At 39.2% G+C, this 26,281-nt stretch overlaps 2 protein-coding genes across 3 annotated transcripts in view; one reads left to right on the forward strand and one right to left on the reverse strand.

The window, feature by feature from the left end:
* The window catches only part of LOC114871342 (protein-tyrosine sulfotransferase), a 143,879-nt gene that overhangs the window by 101,961 nt on the left and 15,637 nt on the right, over positions 1 to 26,281 (forward strand). For both annotated transcript variants that reach the window (XM_029177114.2, XM_029177112.2), the window contains one exon: positions 25,282 to 25,613. In XM_029177114.2, the coding sequence (XP_029032947.1) occupies positions 25,470 to 25,613 (144 nt within the window). In that variant the 5' untranslated portion in view covers positions 25,282 to 25,469. The remainder of the gene's footprint in view (positions 1 to 25,281; positions 25,614 to 26,281) is intronic.
* Positions 51 to 5,351, reverse strand: LOC123988359. Its single transcript, XM_046288162.1, has one exon. The coding sequence runs from the start codon at positions 5,349 to 5,351 to the stop codon at positions 51 to 53; it is 5,301 nt and encodes a 1,766-aa protein (XP_046144118.1).

Here is a 26,281-nt window from a genome sequence, read left to right on the forward strand (position 1 = left end):
CGCGAACATTCCGCCCGCCTTCGTCCACTGGACGAACCCGTTACTTACGCCTAGGCAGCCGTACCATCCGCGCCAGCCGTAGATGGATTCTGCTCTAGCAATAGCGGACATAACCGAGCAACATGCCGCCTTAAACTAGACGTGGCCGTTCGAACGGTGACCACTCTTACTAATCCATCCGGACCGAGGTGGACTTCAGTCACGCGACCAAGAGGCCATTTTGAAGGCGGATACCGATCATCGCGCACAAGTACTAACTGACCGACCGCAAAATTCTCGGCTGGCCCTCGCCATTTCGCACGCTCCTGCAAATATTGCAGGTATTCCTGGGACCATCGCTTCCAAAAGTTATTTCTAATCACCTGAAGTAACTGAAATCGTTCCAAACGATTCTCAGACACATCAGGGGGAGCGTCCTCTGGAATTAACCCAGAGGCAATGCCGAGAAAATGTGCAGGTGTTAAAACTTGCAAATCCTCCACATCATTACTAAGCGGATAAAGCGGACGCGAGTTTAAACACGCTTCAATTTCTACCAGAACGGTCGAAAACTCCTCAAAGGTCAGAGGTCGATCACCGATCACTCGCTTCAAATGATGCTTCACCGACTTGACACCCGCTTCCCATAAACCGCCATAGTGGGGTGAATTCGGAGGAATAAATTTCCAAGAAGTTCCGTCATTGGCAAGAGTAGCTGCAACACACTTATAAAAGGTAGAAGCAGCTGAGAACATAGCGCGCAACTCCTTATCCGCGGCCTGAAACGTGGTAGCGTTATCACTAAACAGATTTTGACAGACTCCACGACGCCCCACAAAACGCCGATACGCGGCAAGGAACATTCGGGTCGTGAGATCACTTACGACCTCAAGATGGATTGCCCGAGTTGTAAAGCAAACAAAGAGCGCAATATACCCTTTATAACACTTGTACCCACGACCTTTCGCCGTACGTACCTGAAACGGACCGGCATAATCTAACCCTGCAGATAGAAACGGCCGAGCCGGCGTTACCCGCGTGGCCGGAAGACTACCCATCATTTGCCATGCTAACCGGGGTTTCACTCGCTGACAGACGACGCAGTGACGAATTTCAGTTTTCACTAGACGATTCCTGCCTAGAATCCACGCATGCTGCATCACGGTACACAAAGTGAGCGTAGGTCCACCATGAAGACAAGCACGATGTGCATATCGCACAAATAACCGACTAAGCGGCGAACGACGTGGCAAGATAGGCGGATGCTTACGATCATGTGACAGCACCGAATTCCCAAGACGGCCTCCAACACGCAAAATACCGTCCGACTTGTCTAAAAACGGATCCAAACTAAGTAGCGGGTTACGCTTTGCCAAACTCTTTCCCATCTGCAGTAACTTAATCTCTGCGTCAAAAGCATGCGTCTGTGCTAACCTAATCAAAGCAATCCGAGCGCCAGACAACTCTGACGCAGTCAAAAATTCCGGCAATGCAGGAAGGTTACCCTTGCGCCTTCGCAAGCCAACTAATGGGCGCAGACAATAAGCCACCACGCGAATTAGCCGAGTCAATGAGGAAAATTTAGTCAAAATCTCCGGATCACTCGGAGTCGCCTTCACAAGCAAAACCTGCGGAGCCAGTGCCACCTTGGGCCAATGCTCCTCGTGCATCGCAAGCCAATCAGGCCCATGCCACCACAGACGTGCCTCAACCAAGTCTGCAGGCCTACATCCACGCGTAGCCAAATCCGCAGGATTTTCTCCAGTAGGCACATGTGCCCATTTAGCACCCGGCATCTCTGTCTGGATAAAGGACACCCGGTTTGCCACGAAAGTCTTCCAGTGGCATGGGTGTTTCCGAAGCCACATCAGAACAATCTGACTGTCTGACCATGCAAATACTGGTATACTCTGCAAAAAATCAAGCTTCCGCACGTGACGAAGAAGCTTAACAAGCAACATCGCTCCACACAGTTCGAGATTTGGAATGCTCACGGTCTTTATCGGAGCAACCTTACTTTTGGCAGCTAAAAGTACGACACGGAAACGATCATCTGCTTCGTTAATTCGAATATAAACCGCCGCCGCATAAGCGCGGGATGAAGCGTCGGAAAACCCGTGAATTTGCGAACCCGAATCGCAAGAGGCTCCCAACCATCGATTAATTGACAATGCAGGCATGGCCGAAAGTGAATTACAATATTCACTCCATCTATCCTGTACTTCCACCGGTAAAACGGAATCCCAGCCGACCTTCAGAATCCAAAGATCCTGCATTAAGATTTTGGCGCTTATCGTGACCGGAGCCAACCACCCCAGCGGATCAAACAAGCGCGCAATATTTGAAAGGACGTCCCGTTTGGTCACCTCTCTGGACAAATCTTTAAAACCTGACGTGGTGAAACGAAACTCATCGTGATGTGGATTCCACTGAACCCCCAGCGTTTTAACCGACTCATCTAGATTTATCGATTTCGATTCCTCCTTCCCGGGTTGTTGCGCGTTAGGAGGTAACAAATCAGAATGATTCGCGGCCCACTTATCAAGCTCGACGCCCGCCGACTTCAGAAGTTCAATGAGCTCCTGTCTAGTACGCAACGCGATTGAGAGTTCGTCCGCACCCGAAAACGTGTCGTCCACGTACGTATTGAATTCCAAGCATTGAGCTCCGAGTGGAAAACGCGATTTCTCATCCTCCGCTAACTGCAGGAGCGTACGTATCGCAAGATAGGGAGCACACGCCGTCCCATACGTGACGGTGGTCAAACGATATACCACCGGCATCTCCGAAGAACTAGGAGCCCATACTATTCGCTGCAAATCCTGATCATTACGCGCAACGCAAATTTGCCTAAACATCTTGACCACGTCCGCGGTAAACACGAAACGGTACCGACGCCAATTTAGTAAAATCAACGAAAGATCGCGCTGAAGAGCAGGTCCCGCCAAGAGAAAATCATTCAAACAGTGCCCATCGCGGGTCTTTCGCGACGCATCAAAAACCACCCGAATCTTCCATATCAACGGTGTAGATTGTACAACCGCGTGATGAGGTAAATACCATGCACGCGAATTATCAAGTTCCGACGCGGGAACTCGCTCCATATGTCCCAAATTTTCGTAGACCGTCATAAATTCGCGATATGCCAAAGCTAATTTCGGATCGCGAGCAAACCGACGATACATATGGGCAAGTGAGCCCATGGCCATACGTTTTGTTTCCGGACCGGCAGCAGGAGGCTCAGACTTTAAAGGGAGATGCACAACGAATCGACCGTCAGAATTGCGAACATGCGATTCCCTAAATAGCTTTTCACATGCTTCATCTAATGGCTTTAACGTTGAAGTGACCGTGGGTAACTCCTCCAAGGCCCAAAACCGTTGTAACGACTGGTCTAAGTCCTGCTCTGCAGCACTGTGTAGTATTCGAAGCGGCATTGATTTATGATCGACCGCCCGCCGTGAACCGTCCGAATGCACAGGGCCGGAGACAATCCAGCCGAGGACTGTCTTTTGTGCAACCAGAGACGAAGAAGGAAAACTTCGCAACCCCGATCGCAATAGTTGCCCGTAGATATCCGCGCCAAAAATAATATCAACTGATCCCGGCACATAAAATTGCGGGTCAGCCAATGATAATCCCGCGAACATTTCGATATCCAAAGCCATAGCACATCTAGCGGGAAGCTGCGACGTGAGCTTCGGAAGAATCAGAGCTTCCACCTCAATTTGAAACGACGGGTCAACCAAGGAATGCACTTCGAAACTCGTAGTCATACGAGCAGTGCCTGCAGACCTCGCACCGAGACCCAACAAAGGAACGTCAATACGGCGCTTCTCTAAACCTAGCAAGTTAGCGACCGCCTCAGACACAAAAGAGCTCTGGGATCCTTGATCTAACAAGGCCCGCACACGAGTCCGCGCCCCGTGCGGTCCCACCAACGTCAATTGAGCCGTTGCAAGCAAGACTGTGCATTTACGCGAAAGAGTGCGAGCAGTGTGCACATTAACCCCCGAAGACGTTGAGGGCTTACCTTCGCGTGCACTATGTGGCTCAACCGAACCTTTCTCCTTTGAATGCAAACCACTGGCCTGATCGAAATGAATCAGGGAGTGGTGTTTTTCCTTGCACTGCGCGCAACGAAACGGGGAAGCGCAATCAGATACCCTATGCCGACCGAAACAGTTAAAGCAAAGATGTAACCGACGTACCTCTCTTCGGCGGTCAAAGGGGTTCTTGGCCTGAAATTTATAGCACTTAGGCAATAAATGCGCACCGGAGCAAATGGGACACTTCGGTCTCCCATCACCAGAATGTTGGGAAAAACCAGCGTGAAATACCTTTCGCGAACCCGGTACCGATCTAGGTAAAGCAGAAGGCTTCTTCTCTGCTTTGGGAGCATTTGAGGCAATCATGCTGAGCGCTTGAACGCGCTTTTCCAAAAATTCGGATAAGTCCACGAATTTCGGAAATCTTTCAAGTGGATTTAAATTGTCTAACTCCGCAACATTGTCTAATACGACGCGACGATCCCTCTCACTCAATTCCGTCTCCCACGCCTTTTGGGATTCGGGGTCCAAACGAGCCGCCAATAAATAAACGAACCATACATCCCAATGACTCACTGGCATTTGTAAATTCGTTAACGCCCGAACTATGCGCTGAGCTTCGTCAGCAAACGAACGTAACTCTATCGCGGACTCTTTCTTTAAATATGGCATATCCATGAGCCTCTTTAAATGGTTATTCACAACCAATCGCGGATTATGAAAACGCGCCTTAAGAGCCTGCCACGTCGTCGTATAATTCGCATTTGTAGTCGTGACATCCTTGACTAACTCCGCCGCAGTACCCTTTAAACAATTTTTCAAGTATTGCAACTTAGACGCGTCAGCAAGACCGGGTGCATCGTGAACCAGCGTGGTAAATAAGTCACAAAAGTTTTCCCAATCCTCGTATTCGCCGGAAAACGTAGGTAATTCTAACTTCGGAAGCTTAGCTGTACGAGGCTCGGGTGTTATTGAAGAACTGGCTATCGGTGGTCCAGTCGGTAAAGTAGACTGATCCGCAGCCTGTAGTTCCGCTTGAACTGTTAGCAGGAAATCAAGCGTATCCTCGTACGCCGTTTGTAATCGCTGAATCACGTTATCCGTCATATACGCGTCAACCCCAGCATCGTCACGAATTGAAATTTCGGCATGCGCACTACGCACATCCCTCCAAATTTCTTGAAGAGACTCAATTCGCGAAGCTATGATATTCCGATTAAACGAGCTGCGCTCCTTCTCTCTTAATCGAGTACTCGTCAACTCGATTTCCGCCAATCGCGAGTATTGCACCACCGTGAGTTTCCTCAATATTGGAGGAGCCATGTTAACCTAAGCTAATAAAATCAAAACCTCAAAGAACAATACTTAATTACTATAACCCAAAAACGTAAAGTTATAACTAATAAAAGCAAACTTATATAAAATTAAATTCTATAAGCACACTATATAAATTGAAAAGAAAGTAAAGAATTATTGTACGATAATCCTAGGACTATTAGCTTAGGTTCAAATAAAACAATAAATCTATGTAAACTTATAACTCAAATCCAAATAAAATAATCTGCGTTTTTACGCCTGGAATGCAAGACTCCAACGTTCACGACGACCCGGCACCGCTAGCCCACTTGAGATCGTGGCGACGCAACCACAGTCTGTGTTTATGTTACGGCTCTCACCCCTCTAAACGAAAACGCTCGGACAAAGAATTCCCATGCAACGTTTCACGAACGACTCTGAACGCTTAGCCTAGAAATCAATCTCCAGTTTTACCTTCTATATTAGAATCAAAAATCAACAAATCAAACAACCTCGGTTTCAACCAATCACCCCTTCCTCACCCGGAGCACCAAAAATTGTTCCGAATATTAGAAAACAATAACAAAGGGAGAGGAAACAGGGTGTGATTGTTGTCGCCGAGGGTAAATAAAACACGTAGTATTAGATTTTAAAAAGAAGAATCAAAATAAATGAATTTATTAAATCAATGAAAATAATGATTTTAATCTTTAGAGGATACCGGCCGTAAAAAACCCCAGTCTCAAGTGAGGAAAAAGCCTGGTTCCTTGAACAAAATAAATTACCACAAAATAAAAAGAAAGTACCAAACAAAATAATTGTAATATAAAAAAAGCAAACTTATGATCTAGAGATTAACTATTACTTGAATGATCATTCAAAAACTTATACTATCGCACGCCAGAGCTCTGTACAAACCGCACTCGGATGACACCTCGCCAACGCCGCAGCCAATCGTCGTGGTCCTTGTTACAACAAATTCCTGGTCACAGGAGGCGTTCCCCAAGTGGGAACAAATAATCGTGATCACACGAAGTTCAAATTGCAACTAGTGCATTTCCTGATCACAGGACACGTTCCCCAAGTGGGAACAAAAAATGACCGTGATCACACGGTCCCAAATCGCACTCAGTGCTTCCCAAACTAAGGACACACGCCCGATTCAACTTGCGCACGTCAACCGATCGCCACCGATACAGTTAAATCAAACAAAACACACCAAAAAACTCAAACACAAAAGCAACAATTCAATGCGTAGAAGTCCCTGACCCTCGTCAGAATGAATCAGGCCCAGTCCCGGACCGTCCTTTACACCCCCACACTGCACGCGCCTGCGTATTGCAGCGTGACGCTGACACGCTTGCTCTTCTTCTCGGGGCGCCAAATTCAAAGCCTACCGCTCAGTCCAATAAAAGAAAAAAAGTCGCGAAACGCGAACAGACTTTGTCATCCTACAATGTTATTGTCCCAAATTCGTCAGGGAAACGTGATCAATCTACGTCAAGCAAAAAGGTTCTTTCGAAACGTAGATTCATAGGAGTTCAGAGTTGAACGATGGCAAAACGGAAATAAGCGAAGAGGCGAAGGACGGCAGGAAGAAGAGCGACGCTAGGTAGGAAATTTATGTGAACCAGTATCCGTAACAGTTCGCGTTGCTGCCTGTTTACCGGGGAAACTTTTCCATCTGCGCGTTACAAGTAAATCTCTCTGGCGACAGTCAGGCTCACAATAAGTACGAAGACACGTGGTAAAGGCAGCCGATGAACAAGATCCTCGACTCGATCACGCATCGGAAAAGCCAGTAAATCTTTGGTGGCGTCGTGGATTAAGCTCGTCGCTTATCCGATCCGCGACAGGGTTTACACTGAAAGGTTTTCTAAGTTAAGAATTCGTTTCACTCTTTTCACGAAAGTTGAAGTGATATTTTTTGAAATTTCTGTATATTTTTCCATAATTTTTCCTTTTAAGTTAAAAGGTTGCATTGACAATTAAATTATCATATCCTATAAAGGAATCTTATTCATTTTCATATAATATTGTTGTGCTGGATTAATCCTTCAAGTATAAGCTGACAGATAGAAATAGTTCTACTAAAATATACTAAATGAAGTCATTCGTATTTCTCATAATAAGTATCACTTAAATTACCGAGCTTATACGTGTATTAAATAAGTGAAAAAACGACCGTTTTCTATCTTGCATTCCAAAACGGTCCACTCTTCACATACAGCATTTCAATTCAACGTTTCCGAAAACCTCCACGTTGCGCAAACACTGTTTCTAATTAATTTAACGTAAAAAAAATTTGCACCGAACGGGATTCGAACCTGCGAACCTTCGGTTTGATAGACTCAGTAATAGTGGCTATGCTATGTCATTGTCATTTCTGAATTTTACAATTAAATCAATTTTAATTGATTATTTTTCATTGCAAATTACTTATTAACGACCGGCACTCCAATATGTATGAAAATAAAGTAGATAGTAAAGACCCCTTGTAAGATAATATGAATAATTAATTAATTTACAAATTGAACCTTTTACATAAATCCTATATTTCTCTACCAATAAGTAAATGTCATAATTGTTCATCGATCAAACGATATTATAAACCTAATTCTCCGATCGAAAAAGCTGCCTGACCTGATACTAGCTTGTTCCACTGTTTGCTACCCCGTCTGCTTCAAGCCATGTTTCTACCAGTCTGATATATTGCCTGCATATACGCGTTGCCTTTCCGTTTCCCGATTCGACAGGAAATGAATCGTCCTCAATTAAACCGACAGCCCGATGGGCCTTCATAAGCTCTAAATGTTTAACTAACGATTAATCGAACCTCATCGAACATTCCAATTACGCTTCCGATTTTCGCGATGAATTTTCGGCACGATTTCTTCGCTTTTCTTCGTGTTTCACCTACTATCTCGTATTATCTTTACAGCAAAATTAATTTAATATTTGTATGAATTCAGTTAATGAAATTTTGAAAAAAATCATGAATGGAATAATTTAGATCGTATTATTACAATTTGTTGGGTCACGTATCGGTGACGATTCATTCACACAAATATGAGGCTCGAAAATTAGTTCAACTATTTCTCGCTTGACGTTTGATGGAACTGGAACAGCGGAATTTCTTTTTGACGAGCTGTACCAGAAACGTCGATCCTTCCTCTCGAACATCCAATTATGGCTGGCGTTCGTCGCTTCGAAAGGCTCAGCCACTCGAAACGGAACGCGCGTTTTCAACGACGATTCGATGCTCTAAATTACAACGGCATTGTGCTTCACTGGTTGCATCGTGTTTTCACACGAAATCTAGTATCGCATTAATGGTTTTTAATGAATGAAATGATGAATAAAATAAATACATGTAAAAGTAAAAGTAATCGAAAGTTTGAATTTTTCGAAGCATTTTTTGAAAGTTTACATCGTTTGATATAATTTTTCATGCCGTTTGAAATTTTTTGTAACGTTCAACCGTAACGTTAACAAGAAAAAAATATCAAAGACTGAAGTTTTTGCTGTTTGTGCGCAGAAAATTTTCGGGATCGCTAAGCACGACAGTCAATAAAGTGCACAGAGAGAAACATCGATAAAATTCGTCGCACAAAACATTTCGTTCCTATGTACCCTTTGGTTTCGATACGACGAGAACGTTCGAATATCACGAACGACTGACGGATATTCTAATTACTCGCCGCTTTGTGCGACGCTCTTTTTTATTTTATTCGAAAGGATCGAATCGACTGAACGCACAAAGCGATGAGATACATCGAGCCGCGATACGAGACAGAGAACTGATACCGAGCAGACAGAAAATCGGTAGTTTGATATTTGAAAAATTCTGCTAGTTCGTCGTCTCATTTTTTCTTTCTCCTCCCTTTATCCTGAAACGCTTTTCTTTTTTATAAATATGAACAACGAATATCATGGTCGACGATGGGTCTCTGTTATTTTTGAATTACGGGAAGAAATGAGCAGAGATAGATGAATATTAATTCTGTTCATTTTCTGTTCAATTTTGTGTACCCGCACGCCCTTAGTTTTAAAAAATCACATTTTTCTTTAATATTCGAAGTTAAAAGAATCAATTTTGTTAATTCGAAAAATTAAAAATTAACTACGTTAATAAAATACGTGCAGAATTGTTATTTTGATTTTTCGTTTAAATGTTTTTCCAAAATTCGAATGCAAACGCCGTGAAATGTCGATCGCTAAAATAAACGTGGAACCGCATTGTTCGTTGCTCGATTTCAAAATTTTTCTTTCCTTTTTTGCGCACGCGAATATTTGCACGTTCTATTTATTCATCTGTAGCTCTCGCCGATGCGTGCAAAACGGACTTTTTGTTTTCGAGAAAACGCAAATTGCATTCGCTACCCAATCATGCGTCCCGTGCAATATTCTTAACAGTTTGTTTTATTAGACAACATTTTTTTTCTTCGTCGCTGATTAATCAAAATTGATATCTCGAGGGAAGAGCGAGTACAGTTGCGATCGTCAGCTCGAACTTGTATGCTAATCGCGGCGAACGATCGTTAGCCGTAGAATTTGCATAATTTCAAATAGTCAGGTTGGGAGGCAATCGATTTTCCAACGGCGAGCTTTAACGCGCTATTAGAATGTGCTGAATACCAATTTTATACAATATCGTCCTGTAAAATGCTACCCTTTAGCCTCCCCGGCTAATAAGAAGAGTTTATAAATTGAATGACTTGCCACTTGTTTAACACCGAGATTGCATACATTTCCGGGATAAATTACAGATTCTTATCCGCGATACCGGGCACGGAAACAAGCGTTCCGCGTATGCAATTGCGCGGCTGCATACAACAGGATATTTAATCAGGTCTTCGAATTTGCGAACGCAACGGGGTTTCATTAACAGGAAGCAACGTAACTTTATTTCGTTTCGGAGTTATCGCACAATTTTAAATATCCAACTTTCAGGAAATTTCTCTTCATTCAACCGATTACACTGGTTAATGACTCATTGAAAGATATGGGAGTTTGTAATGAACTTCGACATCCTCGTCGATTTATATTATCCGTTTTAAAATGTAACTATTGTATACAGGCTATTCCATGCACTCGGATATGCCATAGCTTTAATATAGTTAGAGATAAGAAAAATGTCATCAAAACGAATTAAATGGTGTTGAATGGGGCACCACGAGATGTATGTGTCGTTATCGGAAGTGGAGGTATTTCAAAGATTTCAAAATCATCTCCATTTTTGATGCTTTTTAAATGGAATTTTAATGGAAAGCATCTTTTTATTCTTTATGAAAAAAATATTAAGATATTTGGGACAAAAATTCATTTGTTTAAAAGATACCTTTCACCATTTTGAAGTAAAATATTAGATGTACAAATTAATTCTGTCTTTTTTCCCTTAATCTTAATCCCCCTTTGTTTAAACTGAATTTAAACTAATAATTTAGAACAAAGCTTCATACTAAAGGCACCTAATTAATTTGTGCACTTAATATAAAGTACATATAATTAAATCTAAATAAATCTTTATCTGTACCGTAAATAACGATGAATTTTCTCGAACAGAACGACAATTCGATTTGTTCTAAATCCTTTCTTGATTCCTATTCTCAACAGTATCTCACGATTTACGATATCGCGGGAAAGAAAGAAACGCGAAAACGTGATCGGCGATCTTTAAACGAAATCATCGAAGGTACAGAATACCGCAGGTTGGTATAGTGTTAGATAACGGATAATAGAATCTGAACGAGAAGAGATACGTTCATCGCGGGTTACTTCAGGATATTAGAAACGTGCGTGGATTGCAGACTGGCCGAGTACGGTGACAAGAACCGGAAATGGGTATGGATGCTCGATAACCAGACCGAGTTTCTGCAGCTTCGAGTGGACAAGAAGAGGGAAAAAAGGGAGATTTAACGGTCGAAGGAACTCGAACGGGCAAATGGAACGAGGCGCGACGGCAGACGGTGAAAAAGCTTCTTTTCCTCGTTTCGAGTTTCGAAATTGAATCCTCCGATCCGTTTGCTCCTATAGAATCTCAGCGACACGAGAAAATGGGGAATAACATTCCATCGAATTTTCATGATCGCTTCAAGTCAATATTATTCAATCTTTGCATATTAAACGATCAATTTTGAAATGGACAAAGGGTGGTTGAAATTAGGCACCTGAAGAGTTGTCATTGCGCTTGAGACAGGGATAATCCCTTAGCCCAAACAGTCGGATTAATAGATACATTCATTAGTGCTTGAGCCTTCCTCGAGACACTATCGAGAATAAAGAGATTCATTAGGAAAACAATTAATAATTAAATAATCTGTGGACTTTGGATATTGAATATTAACAAAATGTTGCAACATTCGTCTGCTGCAGTTATTACGAAGATAATAATAATCATTTAATTTTAAATATCAATAGAATTATTTAAAATATGGTACGTTTCTACGGGTATTATTAGACCGCGACAGCAGAGACGTTTTTGACATAAATCAGTGAAACAATGGGATCGAGAAACGGAGAACAGAAAACATCAATTCGAATACGTGACTGAAATAAAACCAATCGCGTTCGAGTATCTACAATTTTAATAACGTCGCTGTGTAAACGGGACCGCGGATAAATTCGTATAATCCAAATATATATACATTTTTATTGCTGATATCTCGTTTCTTATCAATAAATATTCTCCCTGCGGTTTCTTTATATTTCTAATCGATCGAAAAATGGAGTTTCTTTCGTTTCGAAAAATAAATAAAATACAAACGAAAGTACCCACAAATTTATGGACTGAGCTGATAGCATTTGATAGAATAGCGATGAGAAAATGATAAACGATGTCATTGTTTATTTTATACAGAATTTAAAATAATAATGAGATTTGATGATCGATGGTAACACATCGATAACAAGCAGAACATCCAGTGAACGTATGCCATTACGCGAGTCGTAGAGTGTTTGAAAGCTCGCGGAGCAGGTTACTTGTAATTTAACGTTAATCACGGCATTGTGTAAGCGCGTGCTTCATATACGTATTACCATGCATAATTGCAATTGTTGAACGTTTCGTGCCAGCAAATTATTAACCGAGGCAGATTACCGCGCCAGATATTGTGTTTGTTACGCGTTCGACAACGAATTTCCTAAATAATCCCCCAGCTGTTAATCGAATTTCATATCCGCGTTAGAAGAAATTTGTTCTATCTGTTAAATGATTTATGGAAATTGGAAGTAATTCAAAGAAGAAATACCGTGGAAATCGTTTATTATTATCATTCTGGGATTTACAATTTCTGATAACATTAAACGGAGGATAAAAGATGTTCATTATCGAACTCAATTTATTACAAATGATTGTGATAATTATAATTTCCATTCATTGCAACAATATATTTCAAAAAGATAATGGAAATGAACGCTCATGGAAAAATCTATTTATTAAGGATATGCGGGTACCCGAAAATTTGAATTGAAATTTTTTTAGAGTTTGGTGCCAAGTGAAATTCTGAAAGTTTGCCTAGCGCATAAATTTCTTCGAGTCGCGAAATTACGGGTACTATTTTCTAATTTCCTAAATATTCTTGATATGCATTTAAGTAAAAGGCAAACCTCCGCTTTGATTAAAAATAATCGGGTGTCCCCAAATGTAATTATCGCTATTGACAAAAATAGCTAAAATTTAATTAGACCAGGCGAATTATTTTTAGCTAATTTAATATAGTGTTTCGGCACCGACTGATCACATTGACAAATTTGATTATAATATCCGGATTCTACTTGTATATTTTAAAAGTAAAGTATCACGCTCGTGAAGGAAACAACGGATAAAATAAAAATCGTCTTTTTCCGAGCTCCAACAATGATTTACAACGAGATAGGAATAACAGAACAAGCATCGGAACCGACGAAAACGTAACTCAGGAAGTGAAAGAATTTCCTGTTGTGTTTTATCACGACCCGTTAAAGAATCGCCTGGCGCTTGAAATTATTTACGAAGCTCACAGATGGAAGACTAATGATTCCCGTGAAAAAAGAAGGGGAAAAAGAAACACCGGTGCCAGGTTTCAACGTCGTCCAGGGCAGAAGCAGAAGTCGAGCGAACGAGAGTACTGTAACTGATGCAAATGACCCGCTTGCAACGACGACAAAAAGAACAGGAACAATGCCGTTCATTTCGACTTCTCTTCTCTTGCGTGTCACTTTCCCTTCATGGTGAATTGTCATTTGAATCAACCGACAATGGATATCGCAATCGGTATCGACTGTCTTTAACCCTTTCGTTCCAATTCTACCCGTATAGCTTTACAAATTTTCAACTACAAAATGGAACATTAATATGATACATTTTTAAAATAATGACCTCGAGAAACCATCTACCCAAAGAAAAGTTGAAAAATTCTATATAAATATACCCGTTGTATGCATTTACCGAAAATGCATCGAAGTGCAGCAAAATGCATACAACAGTCAAATTCGTCGAAGAAACGTCTTTCCATTCCAGGGAGCCGGATGAAAAGATTAAAGCTTTTGTTTGATGGAAACAACTGAAAAGTTTGGAAGCAAAGGGTTGGGAAGAGCACCCTCGAAAAAGAAAAAAAAAAAAGAAAAAATGCCGGAGGATAAAGTTTGACACGATTTCCGGCTGAACCGGTGACACGCATTTTCACGCTATCGCTTCAATTGTCAGCCTTGTTCTCTCGTTCTCTTTTATCTATTTCCGGGAATAGGCTGCGCCATTTTCGACGACGCATCAGAGAAAATGAAAGAGCTTCTCGCGACTCACGGATGCGTTCACGTTGAATGAAGGCTTGATTACGCGAATCTCCGAAGAGATTCGAGGGCCGCTACTTACGGGATAGTCGTCAGCTGAAGAAAGAGCAAGGGAAGAGGTGAAGAGCTCGACTCGAAGAAAAGACGATTCTCGTTAGCGATACGTTCGCGAGAAGCACTCTTAACCCTTTGAGGATGATGAACCTATATACAACCGTACCGCTAGCGACTCTCGCTGCATTTGTTATGTTTAAGAAAAACTCGGGAATTTTACGTAAACGAAGTATTTTTACTGAATTTTTATTCAAGATAGTATACAATAAATTAATGTTGGGGATGGAAGAGGTTCACTTTTGAGATCATTTTGTAAATTTTATCTTTGCATTAGTATATCTGAATTTTTTCCCGAAGAAAATGGAACACTCGTAATCCATCGCCTTACAAAAGCAAACACTCCCGTAATTCAGTGTTTAGTTGATCGTCAAAATTTCAATCGAACCGTGTATTTTTCAAATAAAGTTGCAATCAGAGCGATATCGGGCGGAAGAAAAAGCATAACATAGTGCAACGAAAACTCTGCATTCATGCACGCCATTATTTATCCCGTGAATATTTCAAAACTGTTGTGCATTTAATATACGGCTTTGCATGGATCAAAACTGTCAGTTTTTAGAGAGAGAAAAAAGAATGTAGAAATACAAATGCCAGGTTGCAGAATAGGGAACGAGGGTGTAACGTGGATATAAAGCTGTCATAAAATTGCAAGGTATGGATATAAAGGGTAGTTGACCATTTCCATTGTACCACCCGCTTCTTCGAACCATGGTGACTAAATCTGGGGTTCTTTTATAACTTATTACAATATCTTTTTATAAAATTTCGTTTAATCCTCGAACAGCGTTAGCAAGGTGATCTAGATGAATAGACTAGAACCATGGTTTCTATCCTGATAAGGTTTGACCATCAGTTGCATGGAAGTTCGTTTCGAAGGGAATAGCGTGAAATTAGATTGGAAATTTGTTTAACTTCCGATTCGATGCGGCTTTCCGCTCTCACAGCTGAAACAAAAGGGTACTAGTCTGGCTGTTCCAACCATTTGTTTCAATTAGCAGACTCCTGCGTGATTTGGGTGCTCCACGACACCATTTACTGCTCGTTGGACTATGCTGCAACCAACAAACTAGACTCTATATTTCATCCAATTTCTGCGTATACTTGTTTTTCCACCGTTCTGTTCGCTCTTTCCTACGGCTAACATTTATGGCCAGGCTATCAATTTTAATCTCTTATCCGAGAGAGAATTTTTGTATTAGAATATTCATATATCATTTTACTTTGCTTCCATGATTGATGCAGGGCTTGGAGAATGAAAATTAGAGAAATTATTCGGGTTATTGTTTATCTTGGTCGTTATCTCTGATTTTTTTTAAGGTACAATAAATTCAAAAATCTTATTTAAGACGGTGAAATATTATTGTAAAAAGTGTTGCAAACAATTTTAATTTAATGATTATTATGGAGAGAGCCCGAATTTTAATTAAATTTTTTATATCATATTATTTTAATTTTTCAAATTGTACACTGTTCCTTTAAAAATTATTCTTCCAATATATGAACCTCTTTTTTTATACATTTAACTTTAGATTAATATCCTTGTATATATGTTTTAAAAATTTGGGTCTCGATTGATCAAGATTCCGCTGTTCAAGAGTTAACCATCTTTAGTCAGACACAGAATACACTTAGACGATTAATTAATGAAGCTACAATGTCTCAATTTGCAGGAAGCATGTTTAAACGTCTCTATTTGAATAATAAATTTCCATTCTACTCCGGCAGGGTCCAGGAGAAACCATAGACAACCAGACAATTGAATTGATAGTAGAAAGTTTGTTTGCAGGTAAACGGTGTCTGTTGAAATTATTAGAGGAAACAACGGTTCTAACGTATGGAATGTTCAATATGTCCATGGAAATAATTTTCATCATACTATATTCAAACGAATCCAGTCAGAAAATTACACGTAATTAACTGAAAATGAAAAATCCTTTAATACTGCACGTTGTTTCAGTTGCATGACAAAATAATCTCTTCGGCAATCAGCAGACGAAGCGTACAGCTGAGCCGAATGATAAAAACACTAATTAAATGATATCGAGGGAGTACAGGGAAACAGCATTTCCTGATTATCCGTTCTATGCAAGGTCCATTTGCTGTAATCATTACAAATGCGTTCCCGTGTTTATCCGCGTCCTCGTTCCCAGGGCACAGTTTTTCCTGGTGTACGCGTATCAAAGACGAGCCACATTGGCGGAACAGGGGGTGAATCCGTCGCCAGATGAACGGGCTGTGATGCATATTGCAACGGTAATATAGGCGCATCGGCCTCGTTTCTACCTGAAAGCACGCCGGTGTTTGCACGGCCGATGCATTATATATATGAGCGCACGTGTGGAGTCTGTCGATTAATTGGATTGCTACTAACACGCTGCATCGACCAGTTGCACGTGAAACCAGGAAATCACTCGTTCTCCCTTTCGTCCGTTCTTCTCTTGTCAAATTTTCCCTCTCTCCCTTTGGTGTATCAGGTAAATGGTCTGTTTCGTGAATCCCCGACGCGGCGTCAGAACTTCAATTTCTGCATCCGTCTCTTACCCCTTTTCGTTGTATACGACTCAACCAGTTTGCTCTGGCAACAATTTAATTGCCTATCTGTCCAACACTCTCTTCCACTCGTTCGTTAATTTCTCTATTGAAACCCGTTGCCTGTACCCTCAGATGTCCTTTTTGTTTCTCTTCTATTCTTTTGTGCAGAGACCTGGTTTGGATGCTATTTGATATGTTGCAAAAGTACAGAGATATTTGTGAAATTTAATTTGAAAGTACGGAATCATTGTGGAAGTTCATTGCCATTATTTGATAATTAATTTCAGGTAGGGCTCTTTGGGTTTAATTAGAAAGGAAATTGTATAAGTAGTAAATGTCAGTGATTGAGGTGAGAATTCAAATCCTGATTTTCTATTTTGTTTTCAGAATTGATTTATTAATTACGTTGTACTTGTTATAAAATTTCCATTCATCCATTAATATCTTATTTTAACGACATCATTGTAGAAAACTTTTTTACAGTAATTTAAATTTTATAGCAAATCATCTATATTATCAATAAATTAATTATATTGAAAAAGAAAAAAAATTAAGAAATGGGGATTTGAACCGAGGACCTATCGATTTGCAGTTATCTATTTGCAGTCTTATACTATAAAATGTAAGGAATAACTAATTTTAATTGTTAATATTTGTTAAATAGTTAACTATCCACCCTCCAAATAGGGTGTAAACTCCACAAGCTTTATAAACTGGCAAAGTTTTATTAATAAGTGAACACTTGTGGAGTTCTCCATAGTGGAATCTTATCCATTCTTTCTACTGCAATTCCAATTTTTTACAAATTCTTATAGCAATAGTAATAATAATAATAATAGTAATGCTATCACGCGAAAGTAAGATATATCAAATTTCCTCGATTTTTACCCACCTTCGTTTTCTCTAGCTACCCGACCTAACCACTTCCACATCCGCTCTTCGAAACTTTGATTACCGTCTCAAGACGTTCCCCTTTGTTCCTGTATTTCGGTTTCTATTAGTATTACGTTTCAACACCTGTCTTCCGGAAACTATTTCCCGTTCGTGGCAAAGCTGTCTCTCCCGCGTCACGCATTCCGAATTCCATCTCTATTCCGTTTCACTCGTTTCCACGATTCTCTGCATCGATGGTGGAATCTCAATTTCGAGAGGAAGATATGTTAACGAGAACAAAGTAATTAGTATCATTTACAGAATTTTCTTTAAATAAAAAAGGTACCATTTTTTGTTAAAAGAAAAAGTACCATTTTCTGAGAACTTGCAAAATCCTTCTTTCAATAATGCAAATTTTACTTTGTAATTTGCAAAAATTCGTTGAAGGCTAAGGCAGTAATATAATGTCACAACTTAAAAAGGAACATTACCGTTGCATTATCCTCAATTATTCAACGGTATTGGTCCAAAAGAAATGCGATTAAGCTGTTAAATTATTTAACGATCAAATGGCACGGAGAATATCAGAAAATCACGGTATTCAGAGAGTAATTAAGACGACAAAGAATCAGTCGACGAACGTAATTTGAATCTCGTCGAATGGTCAGGAACATGAATACAGCTTAACAGTGTATCCTTTGTTTCGTAAAAAAAAAAGGGGGAAAAGGGAAATGAAACTTAACTGCGAATAAAATCTCGGTCGTTATCGCGTGTAATAGTTGACGTTAAATCCAATGATTACGTTGTCACTTGAAAGACTGCTAGAGGAAACATTGTTGTAACTCACGACACGCTGAAAGTACAATTCTGACGCAATTAATTAGAGACCCGGTAGAATGTTGATAAAAGAAACCTACAATTATTCTCGGCTGGACACTTTAATATAACAGCCGGCGGTGTAATCAGCATTAATCAAAACGTGTGCGTGATACCTGAGATAACACCAGAGGGGATTCGTATTAAGCACAATTCCCAAAACGAACTGAGTGAACACGTGTTTCCTTTATCTTAAAATAAAATAAAAGAAATAAAAAAATAAATTTTACTTTAATACACCTTTTATCAGAAATTTAAGAGGTCTCATTAACAAATACCAGTGTACAAGTTAATTCGATGCCTTTAGTATTACGTCTTCTTAATTACTATTTTAAATCTGAATATTTTCCGATACTTTTGTATACAGTTGTTTAAAAATATAATAATAATAAAGATTACTTCATTAATTGAAGTTATCATTACTTTTAAAAAATTAATCTTCAATTAAAACAAAAGGAAAGGCATAGAATTAATTTGTATACATAATATGTTTATGAGAAAATAAATTTTATTGACTTATAAAATAATATGACACGTTATTATATAGACAGTATTTTACAATGCGGTGTTAGCCCACATAAATTGAAAAATTGATATTTCAAAACAATCTTTTTCAAGTTCTATTCAATCTTTGCATATTAAACGATCCATTTTGAGATGTACAGGGTGGTTTTTGGGTAATATATAATAGAGTTGGCATTGCTCTTGAAGCAGAGATAATCCCTTAGCCCAAACATTCGGATTAATACTGAGCGGTGTCAGCCGTGTCGAAGCTCGACGATACATTCATTCGTGCTTGAGCTTTCCTCGAGACAGTATCGAGGATAAAGAGATTCATTAGGTAAACGACTAAATTATTTAACCCACCGACGCTATCCCAGAACGTAACAGAAATATTATTATAAAAATGGAGAAAATCATTCTAAACTTCAAAAGCATTTTACGCAAAATGGCTATTATGTGAGTTAACTTAATCACAAACGGGAAATAATTAAATTACCATCGTGTATCGGTGAAAAAGGTATTTGTTTAACCGTGAAAAGGTAACCACGTATCAGGTAGAAGGTTTCAAATAAGGAGATCGATGGGCACAAGTTCCTTGGAAACTCGACCTGCTCCTCGACAGAATCGATTCGTTCTCGTTAGCACCCGGTTAAACGACCGTCGTCGATTGGAATATCGGCTTAAAGTTTACCGTACCAAACTTCTTTCATTAAACTTACGAAAATTCGCTTCCTCTCGTTTCCTCGTCGGCCAAACGGAAGACTTTACAATGACGCGAAGCAACAATACGATGCCTCGAAAATTCTACCGCATTACATCGTTATCATGTAACGATAGAATTCAATTATAATACTGCAGTACGAACGTAACTCGTTTGGTAAACGTTTGTCTTCCCTTGGCGTCTGCAACGCCTTTTATCCAACATCAACCGTACCATTTCTAAAGTGTTATAACTTAGATCAACCCTTTCGGTGGGTAAAATTGTTGGCTCTAAGCCCGGACCCTTTTAGTCGCCTTGTAAGACAAGTAGTAACATCCTGATCGTTTCTTAGACTGCTGTTTCTAGTGTTCCAGAAACGTAGAAGAGAGCGAGGACAAAAGTAACAATAAGAAAGTAACATTGTTGATAATTCATTGATAATTTTCAAAGACAGTTATATCACTTTCCCCGATCTCCATTTTCGATTGATAACTTGGATTATATTTATAAAGCGAAACTGCTCTAACTAAATAATGTCAAATAACTATGTAAGGTTTTTGTTGTAAGTGTAATAGTTTTTGCGTAATCGTAGTTCAAACTCAAATTACATATTACTTTTGTCCCCGCTCTCCTCTATCGCCATTATTGTTAACAAGTTTCTTAAAATTGTTAATTAATTTTTATTAACGCTTCTTCATTTATTACAGCACATTCCAATTTTGACAATTGCAAATAAAATAAAACTTATTTTACGAATAAGTTATCGGCTTTCTAAAAGATGAAATTGATAATTTCTAATAATTTCTGCGTTGTTCTCCCGGAGTATCTAGTCAACTTATCGCAGTATCGAAGTTTTTTCATTAAATTGTAGAGAACTAGTGTCCCCGTGGAACAAAGTGTCGAAGGATGACCCGAGGATCGATAATCTTGGTGATGTCGGGACAAAGAGCTGTTTGTGGCATACATAGAACTTTCGACCCCGCTGGTCAGGCCCCGATTTCTCACGAAATCGCATGCAATGTTCGTGGCACGCGAATTTTTGTCCGTGTCCGCCACTCGTTTCGGGTTATTCAACCATTTTTTCTACCAGATACGTTATTCCCTAGACATATCGGTTCACCCGGCTAGATTTACGGTCCAGACTTATAGCCAGCTGTTCGCGTTTCACGCGAGAATGTTTCGCGAATTTCAAGGATTTTTTCAATTTATAACAACCGAGAGAAATATGAATTTTCATTACAAATACAAAAAAAGTACTGAAAGTTACAGCAAACATGACAAATTTTGTAAATTACATAGTTGAGATAAATCAAAATCGAGTGTCACATCCTCAAATTGAAATAAAACGCAAAGTATTTGATATTTGTATGGTTTCTTTATTTTAACATAAAGTCTACTTTATGTCATTAATTATAAAAGACAATATCATTCAAGTGTCCTCTTCGGTTTTTCGTTACGAGCCCGATGCGTTTGACCCAATTTTCCATTACATCTTCACATAACTGGAATAGAGTTTAATCAGTGTAAACTTTACTTTTCAAAAATTTCTTTAGAAAAAAGTCTAATGGTGTTAAATCATACGATTTTGGTTACTAACTATTAGGTGGCCATTAATTTTGATCCAATTTACAAATTTCATTTCATTTTTAATTGAATAATATTGTCTTTAGGATGTGACACTCGTCAATTTCGATAACCCTTTATCATAAGTATATGATTTACAAAGCTCGTCAAAATTTTGTACTAGCGTTTGTAACACAAAATGACTAGTTCTTTGGTAAAAACTCTGAAATAATATTCAACATTAAGAAATGTAATGGTGTAGATTTCATTTATTTAACAAATCCTGTATCAGCCATTCTCGCGAGAACACCTGGTACAATTTAGTACTAAAAAAGAACATAGTACAATTAAAGCACAGGGCGAGTGCAGTGCATTTTTGCTTTCGTTGCGTGAACTCGCATCGTGCCGCTCCACGATAACAGTAATTTCCGCAAAAATTGTAATTCTGCAAACGTCAGCTGAAAAATATTGCATGCCGACCCGTAATCTTGTAATTATTGCATTATCGGCAGCCAGAAATTCTTTAAAACCACACCTATTACAAAGCAATTTCGCCCTCCCTAAAAAAGAAATTTAAAAAATATTTTGCATATCATTTCTTAAATCTCACAATTATTTTATTATCGATCTAGGTCACGATCGACCCCGGTTCAGTTGACCGTAAGTCTGTAAGCAACAATCGTGATATGAATATTAAACAACAATAATATATTCGTAACTGTATCGTTATAAAAAAAGAAAGAAAGAAAAATGGAAAAAGTTGAAAGAAAAACAGGTGGACTGGAGGATTAGCAGACGGCCTCATTTCAGCACTGTTATTTCGTCCGAATTTACTCTGCGGAACCGCACGAATGCACTGCACGTTGCAATAAACCGTTGCCCTGCATGGATATTAAAAGCGGCATAAATATTAAAGTAAGAAACGAGGGCCAGCCTCAATTGCGTTTCAGAGGGAAAATGTGAGAGGTCCGTGGGAACGAACGGTAACGATGTAACGAAACGAACCCTTAGGCAAGCTAGCTTATACTTTTAACGTGTCCTCGCTAATTGAACCTTCTACCAACCTTGCATTGTAGACAAAAGAACGTTTAAATGAAAAGTACCAGCTGAAGAAAGATCTAACGACACTTTTTACAACCATCATTGATAAAAGACATTTTTATTGAAAGAGATATCGAGTTGTGTTTTGATATTGTACCGTTGGATACAGATTTTTTTTTACATATCTTTCATAGTTATATCATAAAAATTAATGAGGTCGGTGATGTAATTATAATTTTAAAATAGGAGAGTGAACAAATTTTGGTCACACCTTATTAATATTATGATAATATTAAATCTAATTTTCGAAAATTTTCTGCGATTTATTAAAAAAAAAAAAAGGGTTTCAATTTCTTAAGAAATTAACTTCAGTCGTTCAAGCTCTTCTTGCAATTTAACAGTACAATTACCTTTTGTACAAATTACTATATAGGATGTATTTCTATCTTTGAGAAATTTATTGCTAGTTTTTCAATCCGCTTCAATCGTAACATGAGTAGAGTATTGTTACAAAAGAAGCTCGGAATCCAGAAAACAATCACATTGGTATAAGGAAACAAAGTAACGCTTTATTTCGAGGCAAGCACGAGAAACGAGGAGATTTAAGATAGAATAGGATGGTTAGATTGGAGCCGTAGCTCGGAGGTAGCAATATGTGGCGATTGTCCTCATCTTTCATCGCTCGAGGAAAGGTGAGTTTCGGTGGAGAGAGAGGTCAAAGGGAAGGCGCGAAATGGAAAGCCTTTCTCGAAAACTGTCACCGGAAAAATAGATACAGGCCGCTTATATACGTGCCAGTTGCACGGATTTCCTTTTCCCCTTTCATCCACTACTTTTTTTTCCTACATTTTTCACGATGTTTTACGAATCATTCGTTGCGATATGAATCCTTCAAAGGATCCTTTTTTATAATCTCAAATATGTCGGAAAATTTTAGCTTCAGCTTAGCGGGTACTCGAGTAATTATCGGGAACCCGAGTCCCGGATTTGTTCGGATCGGGTAATGATCGGGTACTTAAACTTAGGATTGGATCTGATCTCGTAATTAATTAATATTCCAGTATTTCAGTTTTGGGTTGGGTCAGATAATGATCGAGTACCCGAATCTCAGGTCGGATCGGGTCATAATTAGGTATCCAAGTCTCGGGTCGGACCGGGCAGAATTCTGAAATCACGGATATCAGAACTTGGATAAATTTTCTGGGTCCCATTTGAAACCGAAAAAAAAATTCCTAAATTCAGAGTCGATATTTTTCATTTTATTCAAGTTTTATTGTAAAATTTATTACCAAAGTTTAGTAATACGTTCCTGAAGGTACGTAACGTCAGAAAATATAAGAAAAGTAGAATTTTTGAAATTCACTTACCAGAACGACCCGCTGAGTCTATCTCTTTTTTATCTACCCTTCTTCAGCATCGATTCTTCTCGTTCAAACTTGAGTTGCGAATAAAGCTAGTCGATAATTCTCGTCGGAGAACGTCCGCAAGTTTTCTCGGTTCGTTCCAATTTCATTAACTGCACTTTAGCCGGACTAATATCGAATGAACGTGGCCAACGAACTTTCCCAACGAAATTTACAAGCTTATCTTCTGGAAGTATCGGAAATTCTTTAAGCACACAATACGATGTTATTAACAACGTTGCAGGCGAAGCATCGTATAACGAAATCCTCTTCTCAGAAAATTCCTACTTTGGCTCAGAATTTCTCTGTCGATCTCAGATATTATTAACATTCGGACGTAGATAATCGTTAATTATATGGTTTGCTCGTAAAATTCAATAATGACGACATAGCGCGAATCTACCAGTTCGGAGGTTCGCAAGTTCGAATCCCATTCCATGCAAAAATTTTTTAAATTTTATTTTTCAGCTTTATCTTTAAAACTTAATAAAAAAAAATAAATTTCATTTAAAAAGAACATTACCGTTGTTATACATATAGAATAAATAATATCATTTTGAATAAAAAGATTCTATCTACTCATGGAAATTAGAACGAAATTCACAAATTCATTTACAATAATTTGTATGATACTTATTATAAAGAATAAGAATGCTTTCTTTTAATTTCGATTTTTGTTCCATCGTCTACAACGGCTATGTTCGTTTCTCCCTCGAAATCTTCATACTGCTGAGTATTACAGTGTACGTTTATCTTTCCAATATATTGGCTAATAGTTAAGATCAATAACGATTTATTGTACCGAAGCAACTCAATGATTCTTACATACAAGCATCCTAAAGTCTATACCTGATCCATAAATTACATAAAACAAAGCCACGAAACGGAAGGGAAGCAGGTAAATCAAAGCACGCTTAAGGAACTCAATGGCATCGAGCCATCGGAACGAAAATTATGATGGCTCGCGTGAGTTTCCGGTTGATCGGAGAAAAATATTAGCAGGGATAGCCGCGGTAACGATTTTTCCGACCAGATTATACGGTTTCTCTTTTTTCTCGCTGACGTCGAAACGAATGACGATATAAAGAGAACAAATCGATCACTTATCCGAGATACGTCGAAATAGCTGCCAATGTTTTAACGAATCATCTGCTGAATAATAAAATTTGGAATCGTTTCAAAGTTTGCGCTGATCTGTAAATAATATCGCAGCGAGATAGATCCTTTATAAATATCTGAATGAAATATGCAATCCCGTAAAAAGATTTAAAAAAAAAAATACTTCAATGCATCGGTGCATTTACAAAAGATATTTTCATTTTACTTTTTCAAAATTTATATAGAAAAGTATTATTCCGTGCAATTATAAAATTAAATTGAATAATTAATACAATCATATTATAAATAATTGCAATTATAATGTGCTATAATATATACGGTCTTTTCCACTGCCGCCGTGTTAATAATAATAATTATAATATGCCGGACTATGCGCGGTCATTTTCACTGTGTCACATAACAGTGTTAAACACCGTAATCAACAGTAGCATTGCCTAATGAAATTTTCCTTCTCGTTGAACAGGTGCAATGAGCTAATGGCGTAACCGACACCGCGAGGCCCTGAAACCTTGGCCTCGAGTATCCATACCAGTCGTCATAGCACCGATTTTACCGGTTGCATCGGTGCACGCTCGCTCGCGCGCGCGCGTTCTCCAAGGCACGTCTAAATCCGCGCGAGCGAGTGACGTGCTCGTCCTTCCCGACGACGACATGTCGTTCCTGTTGAGTCGAGGTGGCCGAAAAGGGCCCATCATCTGCTTCGCTGGTCTTCTATTGATCTTCGCCCTTTATCAACTTGGAATCATCTGTGGATCGATGAAGAACGTGCCCACTGCGATAATGGTTGCCAAAGAGGTAAGCGTTTCTTTATAAGTTATAAAATACATCATGATAGCAGCCTTATCCACGTGGAGTCGGACAGTTGCTGTCAAGATGATCTTCGAAGTTAAGCTAAGTTGAGCGGGGTTTAGTCAAAGATGGGTTGCCGTTTTTTTAATGGCGCTGCAAAGAGAAATAATGAACAGAAAAAAAGGAGGAAAGGGATGGGTGGCACGGCCCCATGGTACTTAGGTATTGAAATTTAAAAAATTAAAGTCAAATTGAAACAAAAGACTACTATACAAACGGGGGTGGTTTGAATAATACATTCAAAGAAGCTTTGTTATTCAAAAGATTTAAAGTAAATCCCATGCATTCCCGAGCAGATGCTTAAATCCTCCATTAAAAAACCACGTAGCAATTATTCTTAAGGTGGAAAATCACTTAGATACGAGTGCATTTAAGCTTTCACCAAGTTGTACACAGCATGCATTACGCTATTACGGTTGTCGACGATTTACGAGCCGAGCTTGGAGAACTCTCCCAGCCATCTATTACGAATTAGTTTTATCCTAGTTTTCGTGAAACTGTCCTGCAAATAATCCGTAACCAACGCAGTCGGGGGGTGCTCTCGAACAATCCGTGCGATACCCAAACGAACATTCGGACAAACGAGTTCCACTAACTTTGTCCGTGTCTCTGTT

Source organism: Osmia bicornis, chromosome 12, assembly GCF_907164935.1.
Source record: "Osmia bicornis bicornis chromosome 12, iOsmBic2.1, whole genome shotgun sequence".
Taxonomy (NCBI): Eukaryota; Metazoa; Arthropoda; class Insecta; order Hymenoptera; family Megachilidae; genus Osmia; species Osmia bicornis.